The 14177-nt window shown below is 50.9% G+C and overlaps 1 protein-coding gene across 1 annotated transcript in view; it reads right to left on the bottom strand.

Moving 5' to 3' along the window:
• Positions 1–1514: 1514 nt before the first annotated feature.
• The window catches only part of MROH2A (maestro heat like repeat family member 2A), a 39828-nt gene continuing 27165 nt past the window's right edge, over positions 1515–14177 (bottom strand). Inside the window, 13 exon segments of the mRNA XM_055108404.2 lie at positions 1515–2054; positions 2056–2116; positions 2654–2791; positions 3116–3309; positions 3389–3595; positions 5387–5497; positions 5945–6040; positions 6844–6952; positions 8665–8744; positions 9708–9830; positions 11337–11489; positions 12753–12875; positions 13062–13181. Coding sequence (XP_054964379.1) covers positions 1839–2054; positions 2056–2116; positions 2654–2791; positions 3116–3309; positions 3389–3595; positions 5387–5497; positions 5945–6040; positions 6844–6952; positions 8665–8744; positions 9708–9830; positions 11337–11489; positions 12753–12875; positions 13062–13181 — 1731 coding nt within the window. The 3' untranslated portion in view covers positions 1515–1838.

Genomic DNA, 14177 nt, shown 5'->3' with positions numbered 1-14177 from the left:
AGTAGGCTTCATTCCCAGGATGCAAGGCTAGTTCAACATACGTAAATCAATAAATGTAATTCATCACATAAGCAGACCTAAAGACAAAACCACATGATTATCTCAATAGGTGCAGAAAAGGCCTTCAATAAAATTCAACATCCCTTCATGTTAAAAACTCCCAACAAACTAGGTATTGAAGTACCTCAAAATAATAACAGCCATTTATGACAAACCCACAGCCAATATCATACTGAATGGGCAAAAGCCGGAAGCATTCCCTTTGAAAATCGGCACAAGACAAGGATGCCCTCTCTCACCACTCCTACTCAACATAGTATTGGAAGTTCCGACCAGGGCAATCAGGCAAGAGAAAGAAAGAAAGCGTATTCAAATAGGAAGGGAGGAAGTAAAAATGTCTTTGTTTGCAGATGACATGATCCTATATCTAGAAAACCCCATTGTCTCAGCCCAAAAACTTCTTAAGCTGATAAACAACTTCAACAAAGTCTCAGGATACAAAATCAATCTGCAGAAGTCACAAGCATTCCTACACACTAACAACAGGCAAGCAGAGAGCCAAATCATGAACTCCCATTCACAATTGCTACAAAGAGAATAAAATACCTAGGAATATAGTTAACAAGGGAAGTGAGGGGCCTCTTCAAAGGAGAACTACAAACCTCTGCTCAAAGAAACCAGAGAGTACACAAACAAATGGAAAAATATTCCATGCTCATGGATAGGAAGAATCAGTATCATGCAAATGACCATACTGCCCAAAGTAATGTATAGATTCAATGCTATTCCCATTAAACTACCATTGACATTCTTCACAGAATTAGAAAAAAATTATTTTAAAATTCATATGGAACCAAAAAAGCTGAACCTAATTTTTAAACAGCCATAATTAGCTAGCATTTAATGAGCACTTACCTCCCAAGCAAGCAATGCATACACGGTCTATCTCATTTAGCTCTCACCAAAGCCCTGAAAAGAAGGCACTGCTTTCCCCAGTTGGGCAGATGGAGAGCTTGAAGCTCAGAGACGCTAAGTAACTTCATCTCCAGCCAATCAGCAACTGAGCGGAGGCTCTTAACCAGGCCCTCGGATTCCAGCACCTGCGCCTGGCCCTGTGTGGCTTCCAGCCACTGAAAATTCTAAACTCAGGCACATCAAAGGACAGGTCCTGGGTGAGACAGCGAGGGAGCACTTCTCCTTCCCATCCTCATTTTGAAGATTTACAGAGGCCTGAACACAGGGAGGGGCCTGAAGAACCTATAAAAGCTTGGTGAGTACCTCCCAGACTGGTCTTGTACTTCCAGGAGCTTTTGTACAGCCCACTGCCAAAACTCATTTTCCCATTTTTAAGTGTTGGCGAAAAGAAATATAGAAAAGAAAATTCTATGGCACATGAAAATTCCATGAAGTTTAAATTCCAGTGTCCATCAATAAGGTTTTGTTGACACCGTCATGCCCACTGGTTGACGTATTGGCTGTGGCTGTTTTCCTGCTACAGCTGAGTTGGCCACAAAGCCAAAAATTTACTATGCAGTCCTTTACAGAAAACGCTGGCCGGCCCCTGGCCTGGGCTGTGGTTGGTTCCTAGGGTGCGTTGGGCATCAATGCCCTCAGGACGCTCCAACACTCGCTCTGAGATAGGGTCGCTGGGCCCTGCCTTCCCACCTAGCAAAGCCCCTCAGCCTCTCTGAGTCCTCCTGCAGGAAGCCTGCCCCAGCGAGAACCCAGATGCCCTCCCTGGGTCCCCTGGGTCACTGTACTTGCCTGGGTCACACATCAGCTAACTGCAATGCTGCAGGGCTCAGCCTGTCTTTCCAGCAGGGCCTGCCCTGCACTACTCATGTGATGAATGAATGAAGGAGCAGATGAGAGAATGAGCACTCAGAGGAGGGGCGCTCGCCTGTCCCCCCGACTCCCATGCCTTGGAGACGAGCCATCCCCAGAAGAATCCAGGGACCCCATCCCCTCCGCTTGCACCCCACCCACACCCGCTGCCTCACTTCCACGCAGACCGCTGTGCTGCTGATGCGGCAGCTCAGGACTTCTGAGTCCATTGCCCCTGAGCACCAGCTCGGCCAGCCTCTGCCTGTGGCCCTCCACGTGCTGCATGCACAGCCTGCAGAGGAGAGACAGTGCCAGGTCGTGGAGACAGCCCCGCCCCTGCCTGACGTTTGCCAAGAGCTGGGCAGGGCCACATCGGTGCCTGGACCCTGCTGGCAAGATAACCCCAGACAGATGTCCTAACATCTCTGGGTTTCTCCCTCCTCTTCCTGGGGACTTGGTTGAGGTTGTCAGTGAATCAGTCAATGTCTATCTCCTTTTTACAAAGGGGACTAGAGTGAGGGCGGCTCCGGAGTGACTAGGACCCCAGAAGTAACTCCCATCCCTGGCCTGCTCTAGACCCTTTGTGGCCCTGGGGGCGAGCCCCTCCTCTCTCTGCCCTCATATCTGCTCTGAGCAGGAAGGGTTCAAATAAAAGGTTCTCATTGTCTTGCACACCACTGCCATCCTAGAGTCACAGGTTGGCGTGGCAGTTCCCCCAGAAAGAAGGCCTTCAGCCATGACCGGACCATGTCCTCGCAAGGAGCCCTTCCATCCAGCAAGGAGGTGCCTCTGCGGGTCCCCCTGCCACCCTGTGGGAGCCAGGGCCCACCTGGCCAGCAGGCTCACACCCTCCAGGAATGTCCCGCCGTCCTGCAGGAGGTCCTACACTGCCTGCTCGTCCAGGGCACGTGCCAGGTGCTGGCTCTTGACTCTCTTGAACAAGAGCTGCATGGACTTGATAGTGACCCTGAAGGGAGGTGGGAGCTTGTGATGCGCTGCCCTGCTGGGAGCGCATGGCCTGGGGAGGCTGCTGCAATCTGTGAAATGGGGCCCCAGTGCCTGCTGGGCCCAGCCCAAGGGACTGAGGGAAAGGTCCAGGGAGGGAGTGGATCTGCAAGCTCTGAAAACCACACCGTGCTTGACACACATGAGAACGGCATTTTGAGTAAGATCAGATCCCACCAGGAGGAGACAGAGGGCCCCTCACTGGAGTCCACTGGCAACTAAGGGGCAGCCCGTGGCTACAGCCAGCCCAGGCCTGCTGCCTTGCACCCACCGCCCTAGAGAGCACCTTTGCAGGTTCATCTCCTCCGGCAGAGGAGTGGTGTGGACCAGCTTCCACATCTTCAAGACCGGCGGGGCGGCCTCTGGTCGGTGGCTGCTGCCAAGCTGCAGCAGGAGGGTGTGGATGAGGTCAGGGAGGAAGTCCGGGAGCTTGTCATTCTCATCCAGCTTCTGAACGAGAAGGTGGATGGTGCCCAGGGTCTGCAGAGAGAAGGTCCAGGGTGTCGGGCTCCTACCCAGAGACCCCTGAGGAGCCTTGGGGCCTGCGCCTGCAACTCACCATCAGGGGGTCCACCGCAGCCAGGTGCCAGATGTCAGCCTTGGAGGTGGCACTGATTCTGGGGCTGAGCCGTGACTGCAGCCGGCCCATCAGGCTGTGGAGCATGGTCCGGGCGAAGGGCACGTTCTCCGACACTGCCAGCCACACCTCTGCCAGGTGGCTAACCAAAGTCAGGGCACAAGGACTGTGAGTTTCCTGGCATGTGCCCTGGCAGGTAAGAATCCCTTTCAAACCCTTGGCAGCCCCCTAAGTAGGGGTTGGACTCTGGGGACTGAATCTCAGGGAGGCGGAGGGAGCCGCCAACATTTGCGTGCTTAGAACCCAGGCCCCTGACGCTACACTCAACCCCCTTTCTCTGCACGGGCTCACGGTACCTTTGGGAAAGCCATGGCCCCCACGGAAGCCCCACCTCCACTGCTAGATGACCACAGAGACCCCCACCTGTTTGATGACTGTACGGACATGTCCCACAATACCTCCTAGTGCCCAATTTGCATCAGGTTGGTTGTCGGTAGCTTTCTGATATTATATCACCTAACCCTCCCAACACATCTTTGAGGAAGGTATTTTGTCTCCCTATTCCACAGAAGAGGGAAGTGAGGCTTGCAGCAGTCAGGCCACCTGCCAAACTACAGTTGGAAAAGGGCCTTCCTGGTTTCCAAGTCCAAGCCCATGGCCCTGCTGAGAAGGGAAGTCCCCCAGGATAGGTACAGAGGCAGAGAGAGTGGGGCATCTGGGAGGTTCTAAAAGGCTAATGTGAGTCTAACAAGTCTAAATGTAATTTAACAAGGTTAAGTTGAACAAAGAGATGTGTAAACTGACTATTGGAACCCACAAAACCAATGCACAAGAGCAGGGTGGTGAGTTTGGGTCTGAGGGGAGATGTGCCCGGGGGCCTGGGGGCAGGAGTAAATGGAGAGGGGGCAGAGTGCACTCATCAGCACCCTCTGCAAAGAAGCCGTGGGGCGCAAGGAAACAAGAAGGGGCACCTCAGTCCTACAATGGCAAGAAGCAACTACCAACAATGACACAATCCTGGAAGACAACCCCAGGCTCTGGAATGCAGCCCAGCTGACACCCTCATCACAGGCTTGTGAGACCCTGAACAGAAAGCCCAGCTAACCCATGCCTTGACTCCTGAACCATGGAAATTGTGAGCTAGTCCATGGATGTTGTTAGAAGCTTCTAAGTGGGTGATAATTTGTTATTCAGCAATAGCAAACCAATACAGATTTTGGCAAACTAAGTGAAAGCCAGTGTGACGTGGCCACCAAGTACGCCAGCCTGACCCAGGGCTGCACTGCACATCCCCCTTACCCCCACCCAGCACTGCCCCATGAGCCACTGAGCCTCAGTAAATCATGACACCTGCACCACCCTCCCAGCTGGACCCACGGCAGGGCTGCCCTTATGAGAAGCAGCTCCACAGGGGAGCCATGCCTGCATTTTGGGCAGGTCAGCCCTTGTGGCTCTGGAGCCAGGGCCTATTTTTAAAACTCTTTTCTCTGTTCCAAGCCTCTTACTTAGCCTGACATCTCCTCAAGTCCCTGCACCAGCACAGGCTCCACTGCTCTGGGGATGACTGTCTAGCTCTTTCTGGCTTCTCCCAGATGAATTCTGGTACCACCCCAAACAGACTCCCCACATGTGGGGAGACCATGCCCAGCTGCTTGTGCCATCATGCTGTAGCACACACAGGAGCTTTGCACTGTTTGCAGAGAAACACCAATAAAGATGGGGTCGCTCTGCATCACTCATGGCCATCTCTGGGGCTGGAGGTTGGGCCATTCTCCCCTTGGAGACTGGGACAAGTTGCTTCCCCTCTTAGGACACATTTTGAAAGAAATAGGGACAGCCTGGAATATCTCCGGGGCTTGCTCAGGCCTTGGAGCCACATCCTGCAGCCAATCTGCTGGAGCTCTGTTCACAGGGAAGGAAAGGGCTACTCCGGGAGAGAATGAACTCCACAGACACTGTCCCGGGCATGTGGGGAGCTACGGGTCCAGATTCCAGCTCCATGTGGCGAAGTTCTACAAGCCTGGGCTCTGTCAGTGGCTCGTCGGAGGCTGGCACCTCCTGCAGGAGGTACAGGAAGAGGGCTTTGACCTCCTTCAGGGTGGGGCAAGGTACTGCCCAAGGCTCCAGGCTTCTGGGACACATCGGGGTGGTGAGTTGGGCATGGTCAAATGGCACAGGAGGCATCGTGTCAACATTTAATGTCCTGATTTTGATCATGGTACTGTTGTTATATAAGACAGTACTGTTTACTCTGGATGTCTGCAGCTATCCGTGGTTCAAAAGATGTGTGTGTGTGGAAGGACAGAGACAGAAGAAAACTGAGAAAGAAAATGTGACAACGTATTAAGAACTGTGAATCTGCATGAAGAGTATCTTTGCGCTATCCTTGCAAATTTTTAGCAAATCTGGAATTTTATAAAAATGAAATCACTAAAACAATGTTTCATGCACTCCCCTGTTCCCCACAGTCTGGCCCTCAGTCCAGCTTCTGGGGAGGAGTGGCCATCCCTGGCTCTGGCCCGCCACCAGGCAACTCACCTGCACCATCTCCTGCAGCCCCTTGGGGTCCAGCTGCCTCTGCAGGAGGCTCTCCATCAGCTGCTCCAGGGAGCTCAGGGCATTTGCATACAGGGTCTACAGCCAAGAGGGAGAGAGAGATAGGCAGCAATGAGGGGCACCCATAACCCCCCTCCCTGCAGGGAGTTCATGCCAGGGAGGGGTCTGGCAGTCATCCACTAACTTCTGTTCAGTCTGAGCTCTTGACACTTATTTTCTCAAGTGAAGTACAAGACAACCATTTAAGAGGGATTCACTTTACAAAGCAGGATACTGAACTCCTGGAGCCCAGTTCTGATTCTTCATCCAGAGCCAAGCCCTGGAGGCAGGGATGGCTACCTGTCCACAAAAGATTCCTTCTCCTCTTCCACAGTGTTGTCAGGGAAACAGCCATCTCATCAGGGACTACATTTCCCAGGACTCCTTGCATGGGTGGAGCCATGTGACTGTGTTTCAGCCAATAGAAGGAGGGCAAAATGACTCTCAAGTCTTCCCTAGACTTTCTCTTTCTTCTATCTATGCTGGGTATCAATACCCATTGATTGGGATCTTGGGATTCATGCACTGAGGATGGGCAGGTGGTCTCCACCAGCCTGGGTTCCTGAATAATTGCACAAAGCAGCTCCATTTCCACTCCCATTGACAGCTGGGCTTGACTTGACTTGGGTGATAAATAAACTTTTATGTTGTTAATCCACTGAGATTTCAGGGTTTATGTTTCAACAGCTAGCATTACCTTACATTTACTGATAGAGCTTGCTACACTCTGCTGCCTCTAAACACTCAAAGGTGGTTCAGGAAGGTGGACTCTCAGCATGGCCCATGTTAATGTTAACTTCCAGGTCCTGACCCAGCAAATGAGGCATCCCAGAGGGACCTACCTTAATGGACTCATTGTCCTCTCCTGGGAGTTGGAGAGAAATTACAGAATGTATGCTGATATCCATCAGCTCACTGTTTTCCTCTGTGGAGTAGAAAGGCTTCAGCTTGCTGGAGAAGAAGCAGTGACAAGAGAGGAACAGTCATTGGGGAGTTGAGCTTCTGCTGCCCCACTGCCCAATCTGGGCACGGAAACACATCCTAGAAGAGGAAGAGGCCTACTTTTCCAGTTGGACGCTCTGGCAAGCATCCCTCCCCAGGGGCCCTGGCTCTGACCAGTAACCAGTGTCCAGTGACTCTTGCTTGTGATTGAAGGAGAGATGCAGGGGTCCAAGGCCATCTCTCCTATCTGCTGTTGTCTACTCTGAACCTGTTAATCTGCTCAGAAACATTCCATTGCTCCTTGCCGACTACAACTATGGAATCTGCCCTCTCTGGCTGGTGCTAGTCCAGGGGCTTTCACGGGTAATGCTTGGACCACCATCACCAGCAGCAGCAGCAGCAGCAGCAGCTTCACCTTGGAATTTATGAGAAACACAAATTCTATGGCCCCAGCCAAGACCTGCTGAATCAAAAATTCTGGGGGTGGACTGCAGCCATCTGTGTTTTAATAAGCCCTCCAGAGGAAGTTGCTAGTGATTGGTGCATGCTAGCTCATTCTTCTTCTAGCTCCTTCATCAACAATTCTCAAGCTTGATGCATATTAAAGATGCCTCGAGGATTTTTTAAGGACCCCCAGGGACCATGTCTAAGCCCCAGGATCTGGGGTGGGACCTGGATATCCATACTGTTAAAAGTTCCCCATGAGTTCTATTGTGCCCCCAGAGTTGAGAGCCACCATCCTACTTTAAACTCCTGTTCCCCCAAAGTGTCTTGTATTACACTCTCCTAGGAAGCCCCAAGTCCAGTCGTTCTGCCTAAGCCCAGGTCAAAAGCCAAATGCCAACTTTGCACCAAGCCTTTTGATAGCTCCTTTTGTATAAACTGAGTTGCTTTTGTTAGTAGCCCCTTTTTTTTGTTCTCAGATATTTTTTTGCTGATGTGTGTGTGGGTTTACCTGTAAACACAGTCCTGTTAGTCAGCTTTGACCTATAATCCCATTTGTATGTGTCTGTCTTATCTCTAAGTCCTTAAAAGGCTGGGACTAGGTCTTATGTATCTCTGTGTCCCTTCAGTACTCAGCATATCATTGTGCTTAGTTGATGTTCATGACATTTATTTTAAAATCTGCCTGTTTGATGTAGCTTAAAGTAACAGATAGTTCTGCTATGAGCCTAAGTAATGAATCTTCCCCTATAGGGGAGGTATTTTTAGAGATGACCCAAACTCTTTAAATACTAATTTTATAAATCCATAACTTCTTCCCCTTTCCCCCTCCCCACCAATGGATTGGCATCTCCAGGAAGGTAAGTCTTGGGCTTTAGATCATTTTGTACCAATGGTATCAACAAATAGTTGACTGAGCCCTTCAACTCACTCACTGAGCCTGACTCATCTTGAAGGATGCTTGCAATGCTCTTCAGTGTTATCACTGTTATTTTGCTCAAAATATCCCCAATCAATGGAAGAGCAGCCCACCCATGTGCCATAAATCCAAGGAGAAGCACCCAACTTGAAATCTGGCTGAGAATTATAGAAAAGAGTGGCTGAGGCCGACCCCCATCATCTAGGCTGGCCCATTGCCCTGGGGAGCCGCCAAGTGAGACCCCTGCTACAGAGGGAGGAGAGGAAAAAGGAGGCACAACCCCTGAAGGAACACCGAGGAATGGTCTTGAACTTTTCCCTACCCCTTGGGATGGGGTGAGGGTGGGAACCCAGCTCACCTCAGGTGCGAGAGGGCCTCCATCGCCAAGGCTCGCACTGGAGAAACCAGGTTGTCAGTCGGTTCTGCCTTGATGACCGCCTGCCCAACACAAGCAGGGGGTGGTGGCTTTTGGTGACCATGATGGCGGCAGCACTCCCCAGTGTTAGCATGAGGAAGACCTGGCACTTCCCAAAGCATCTAACACCCCACATCTCTTTCATTCTTTTTAGGGCCATTTGGCTTTTGGCATCTTAGGGGAGGCAGCAGAGTGGGAGCAGGGCCCAAAGTGGGCCTGGGCTCCCAGCTCGCGCTGCTCATCTACTTGCTGTGTGCCCCTGGGCCAGCACTTCCTCTGCCTGAGCCCAAGTTCCCTTCTCTGTAAAACAAGACCTAGAGACCCATTTTACAGGGCTGCTCCAGGCTAGCGTGAAAGTACAGGTTCAAAGCTCCTGGCCAGTGAGAGCCAAATAAATCCCATTTCCTCCTCATTGCCTTCTGTTCCACCCAATCTCGTGTCCCTTAAGGGCCACTTCCAGCACAACCCACGCAGCTTTGAGAGGCCAAGGCACTGGCAATGACATGAGTGGGGAGGCCTGGGGATTAAGGACATTGGCGGGCCCACAGGCTCCATCAGCCTTTGGACAGTGGACGTTTTCTTTGTCTTACATCCTTCTGTGCATCCTTCAGGGCTTCACTCTAAGTCCTGTTTCCAGCAGATCCCTGCCCCTAAGGCCCTCCCACGGAGAGACAGGGAAGCTACAGCCAAGCCGGCCCAGGGAATCTCTGTCTATCAGGCCTGAACCAGCTGCCCTGGGCACTGCAGGACCCAGGACAGCCAGAATCTCCCACCCTGGTTTCCAAACAGTTGACTGGCTGTGAAACTCTTTATCAGATACAAAAATCATTCTCAGAACTCCTACAGTTAGGACAAAGCAGAGCCAAGACAGGGAAGGACTTCAGAGAGCTCTGCAGATGCCCTCAGGAACTTTGAAAACCTCTCACCGCAGGGAGTTAGACCCCAAAACCAGGAACAGGACCAAGGAGGTGCCCCACCCAGCTTACCACTATAATGGTGGTAAGAGTCGTCTTCTGGGCAAAGTGAAAGTCCTCCAGGTCCTTGATGTTGTTGATGGCCTTGGTAACCTGCACAACACTCTTCATGAAAGCCATTTTGAGACAGATGTCCTGAGCCCAGAAGGGGAAAAGGAGGGAGAGAATGTTTGTGAGCAGCCCCAGAAGAATCCAAGCTGCAGCCTCTGCTCCTGGACTCCCTCTGCTCTGAAGAAAGCATTCAATGTTGAATGCTCTGAGAGATGGCCGGCCTCACTCTGTCCTTCGACCACATGAATGGAGCACCTGCCACACGGCAGGGCCACAGGCACATGGCGGGGATACGAGGTGAGGTGCAGCACCTGGATCCACACGTGATATAGTTTGGCTGTGTCCCCATTCAAATCTCAACTTGAATTGTAACTCTCAGAATTCCCATGTGTTGTGGGAGGGACCCAGCGGGAGGTAATTGAATCATGGGGGCCAGTCTCTCCCATGCTATTCTCATGATAGCGAATAAGTCCCACAAGATCTAATGGGTTTATCAGGGGTTTCCACTTTTGCTTCTTCCTCATTTTTCTCTTGCTGCCACCATGTAAGAAATGCCTTTTGTCTCCTGCCATGATTCTGAGGCCACCCTAGTCATGTGGAACTCTAAGTCCAAGTAAACCTCTTTTTGTTCCCAGTTTCAGGTATGCCTTTAGCAGCAGCGTTAAAACGAACTAATACACCACGGAAGATGCCACCTTCCCAAGCCTCCTGAGGGCAGCAAAGCAGCTCAGGGGCCGCCTTCAGTGACCAGGGGCCCCGAGCCCTATGTGTTACCATAGAAGCAGGAGAGGTTATTGAGAAAATGATTGCTTTTACATGGATGAACCTTGAGAACATTATGATAAATGAAATAAGCCAGACACACAAGGACAACTATCATATGATTGCACTTAGATGAGGTACCTGGACTAGTCAAAGCCACACAGACAGAAAGAGTAAAGGTGGTTGCCAGGGCTGGGGGGAGAAGGGAATGGAGAGTTGGTGTTGAATGGATATAGGATTTTGGTTTTGTAAAATGAAGAATTCTGGAGACAGATGGCAGTGACATTTGCACAACAACGTGAATGTACCTCATGCCACTGAACTATACGTATACTTAAAAATGGTTGTGATGATAAACTTTATGTTATGTGTATTTTGCCATAGTTTTAAAAAATAAAAAGTTTTTGCTTTATTCTCTGTGTTTTCCCCTCCTTGCCATTCCAAGAAAATAGCCAGTCCCTTTGCATGTCTATGAAGACAACCCCACCTCTTGTTCCTTATGAAAGGGTCTGGGTCAGTGTCAGGGCCAGAGGCAAGGGCAGAGGGAGTGGGTAAGGCTGGGAAGAGGTGGGGCTCATCTTGTGGCTTCTGGAGACCCCACCCAGCACTCTGGAAGAGGGGCTATCCTCAACTCCCCCCCAGCCCCTCTGCATGACACCAAAGCACAGAGAACAGCACATTTGGGCAATGGGCTTCCCACATGCTGGGCATCAGGTAAGATGCCTGGATGTCCCCTGGGTAGGGATGCAGGAGCCCAGAGACTGCCAGAAGGCTACTACCCACCAGCCTGGTCCAGAAGACATCCCCCTAGGCAGCAGATGGGGCTACCTGGCAGCTGCTGACATAATGGTGAATGATCTTAGCGGTGATGGGGCTGTCCATGAGGTTGAGGAGCAACTGGGGGTGGCAGTAGGAGGCCATGCAGCTATACATCACCATGAGGGCACTTTTCACTGTCTCCCGCCTCCAGGGATGGTCCTTCTACGAGGACAAAGAGAAAAAGAACCACTGGGGGCAGCAGGGGCTGCTCCAGATGCAGGTGATGGTCTCTGGCCACAAGACCAAACAATCCATCGAGTCAGCTGGCAGTGCTTCACCTGACTGTTTTCTGGGTGCCTGAAATGTTCATCGTATTTTCATGCATGCATTCATTCACTCAATGCATCTTTACTGAGCATCTACTAGACACCAGGCACTGGGCATGCAGTAATGAGCAAGACAGACTAGGGCTATAGACGCCCAGACCACACATCAGCTGTGGGGGGAGGTGCTCAAGTGAACACCCCTAAACAGAGGCTGCTTGCACACCTCATACCTTCACCTACCAGGCACCGGCTACGGGTCAGGCACACATAAGGCTGGAGATCCAGCAGGAACCGAGAGCCTCCACCTTGCCCTCACGGTGCTCACACCGTCAGAACAATCTCTGAGTGGGAGGAGATGTTGGGGGCCACCAAACCCACTGTGGATGGGGAGCAGGGGCCCCAGTGCCCTGCCAGACTGAGTAGAAATCCAGGTGTCGGGTCCTTTTTGCAGAAAAGCTGGAACGAAGCCTGGGACTCTCTCGATTTTCTTCATCCAAACCACCAGACCCCAGGGCAAGTGTTCCAGGTCAAGGGCAAAGCCTGAGGCATGGGTGATGGTTTCAGATGGTTTCCCACTAGGAGCTCAGCCAGCTGGTGGGACCATCTCCTGTGGCAGGGAGGGGCAGCCTCCAGAGGATAGGGCCATGGGCTGTCTGGGTCCAAATACTGGCTTCACCAGGGAACCAGCCGCACGCCAATGGACAAGCTTCAGTGTTCTCACCCTGCAACAGTGGCTAGAGCCCCTCAATCCCAGCACCATCCATTCACTGAGGCAGAGCTCCTAGTGTCAAGCACCCACTGAGCACTACCTGAACAGCTTCTTCAAATCCTGTGGGTCTGGGTGGGGCCTGGGACTCTACATTTCCAATCAGCACCCAGGGAGCCCCCACTGCCAGTCTGAGAACCCCACCATGAGTAGCAAGGGGATGGGACTCCGTGACAGTATCTGGGTCCTGGAAAGGCCCACCCTGCATTTTTAAGATGATCCAATAGCAAAAGCTCTGTCCAGGAGGTCTCAGAGTAAGACAATGTCTCAGCCATTTTGATGACAGGAGACTCCGTGTGAGGCAAGTTTCCTACTGAGATCTAGAAACGACTAGAGCCCAGAGCACTGTGCTAAGAGATCCCAAGACCCAGTTGTGGAGGGAAGGTGGCTTACCTGCCAAGCACTGATCTGCCAGGACTGCTCTGACTCCTGGATCCTCTCCTCGAAGTCATGAAGCACATTCAGCACCGTTTTTACCTGGCCCCGGGCACACAGGCCAAAGCACATAATCACACCCTGCAGGGAGACCCAGCCAGCCAGGGTGAGGGCAGGGGCCAGTGGGCAGAGGAGGATCCCCCACACACACGTGCAAGGCACACACACATGTACACACACACAAAACGCATGCAGCCACATGAACACACATGTCCCCAAGGGTCCAGAGGCATCTGGTGGACAGGAGGAGGCTGCAGGCACCCTCACCTCGCTGTCAAAGTCATTGCTGTAGTCCGTCTTGTACAGCAGCTCCAACAGCAGGACCTCCACCTTGCTGGCCTCCAGGCCTGTGGCCAAGGTGAAGCCCAAGGCCCGGTACAGAAAGCCCTGGAGAGGCAGAAGGGAGGAAGGAGCTCAGGCCTCCCCTCAGCCAGCCTTCAGGGGGTGCTGTTGTAGAGAGTTTTCTACATATTCTTCAATTTATTTTAATGTGCAGAAGATACTTGCACACACGTTTACAGCAGCACAATTCACAAGTGCAAAAATGTGGAACCAGCCCAAATGCCCATCAATCAATGAGTGGATAAAGAAACTGATATATACATACATACATATATCAGTTTATATATACATATATCAGTTTATATTTTATATATATATAATGGAATACTACTCAGCCATAAAAAAGAATGAATTACTGGCATTTGCAGTAACCTGGATGAGATTGGAGACTACTATTCTAAGTAACTTAGGAATGGAAAACCAAACGTCGTATGTTCTCACTCATAAGTGGGAGCTAAGCTATGAGGATGCTAAGGCATAAGAATGATACAATGGACTTTGCGGACTCAGGGGGAAAGGGTAGGAAAGGGGTGGGGGATAAAAGACTACAAATTGGGTGCAGCATATACTGCTTGGGTGATGGGTGCACCAAAATCTTGCAAATTCCCATTTATTCATGTAACCGAAGACCACCAGTTCCCCAAAAACCTATGGAAATAAAAAATTTCAAAAAAATAAATAAAATAAATGTTCAGGTTATTCTGGGAGGTCAGACTATATAAGGGCAGGCATGTTATACATGTTAAAGGGGGAGGGGTAAGTTTGTTCAACTTCTGTGTAAGTTGAACCAATTTACACTCCCTCCAACAAACCTAAGCGCACCAATTTCTCCACCTACTCCCCAACATACGTCATGATCAGTGAGAAGTGGAACCTTCTCACTGTGATGTGTTTCTTTGATTATTAGTTGTGCTGATCATCTTTTCATATTCTCATGATCCGTTTTAATTCTTTGAATTTCTGGCTATATTCTTTTTCCCATTTTTTGGTGGGCTTTTTCTTTGTTATTTGTAAGAATTTTGTTTTATATTTGGAGACATA

This window comes from Pan paniscus, chromosome 13 (assembly GCF_029289425.2).
Source record: "Pan paniscus chromosome 13, NHGRI_mPanPan1-v2.0_pri, whole genome shotgun sequence".
Classification (NCBI taxonomy): Eukaryota; Metazoa; Chordata; class Mammalia; order Primates; family Hominidae; genus Pan; species Pan paniscus.
The sequence above is the reverse complement of the archived record's forward strand: the minus strand, read 5'-3'. Positions and strand labels throughout refer to the sequence as shown.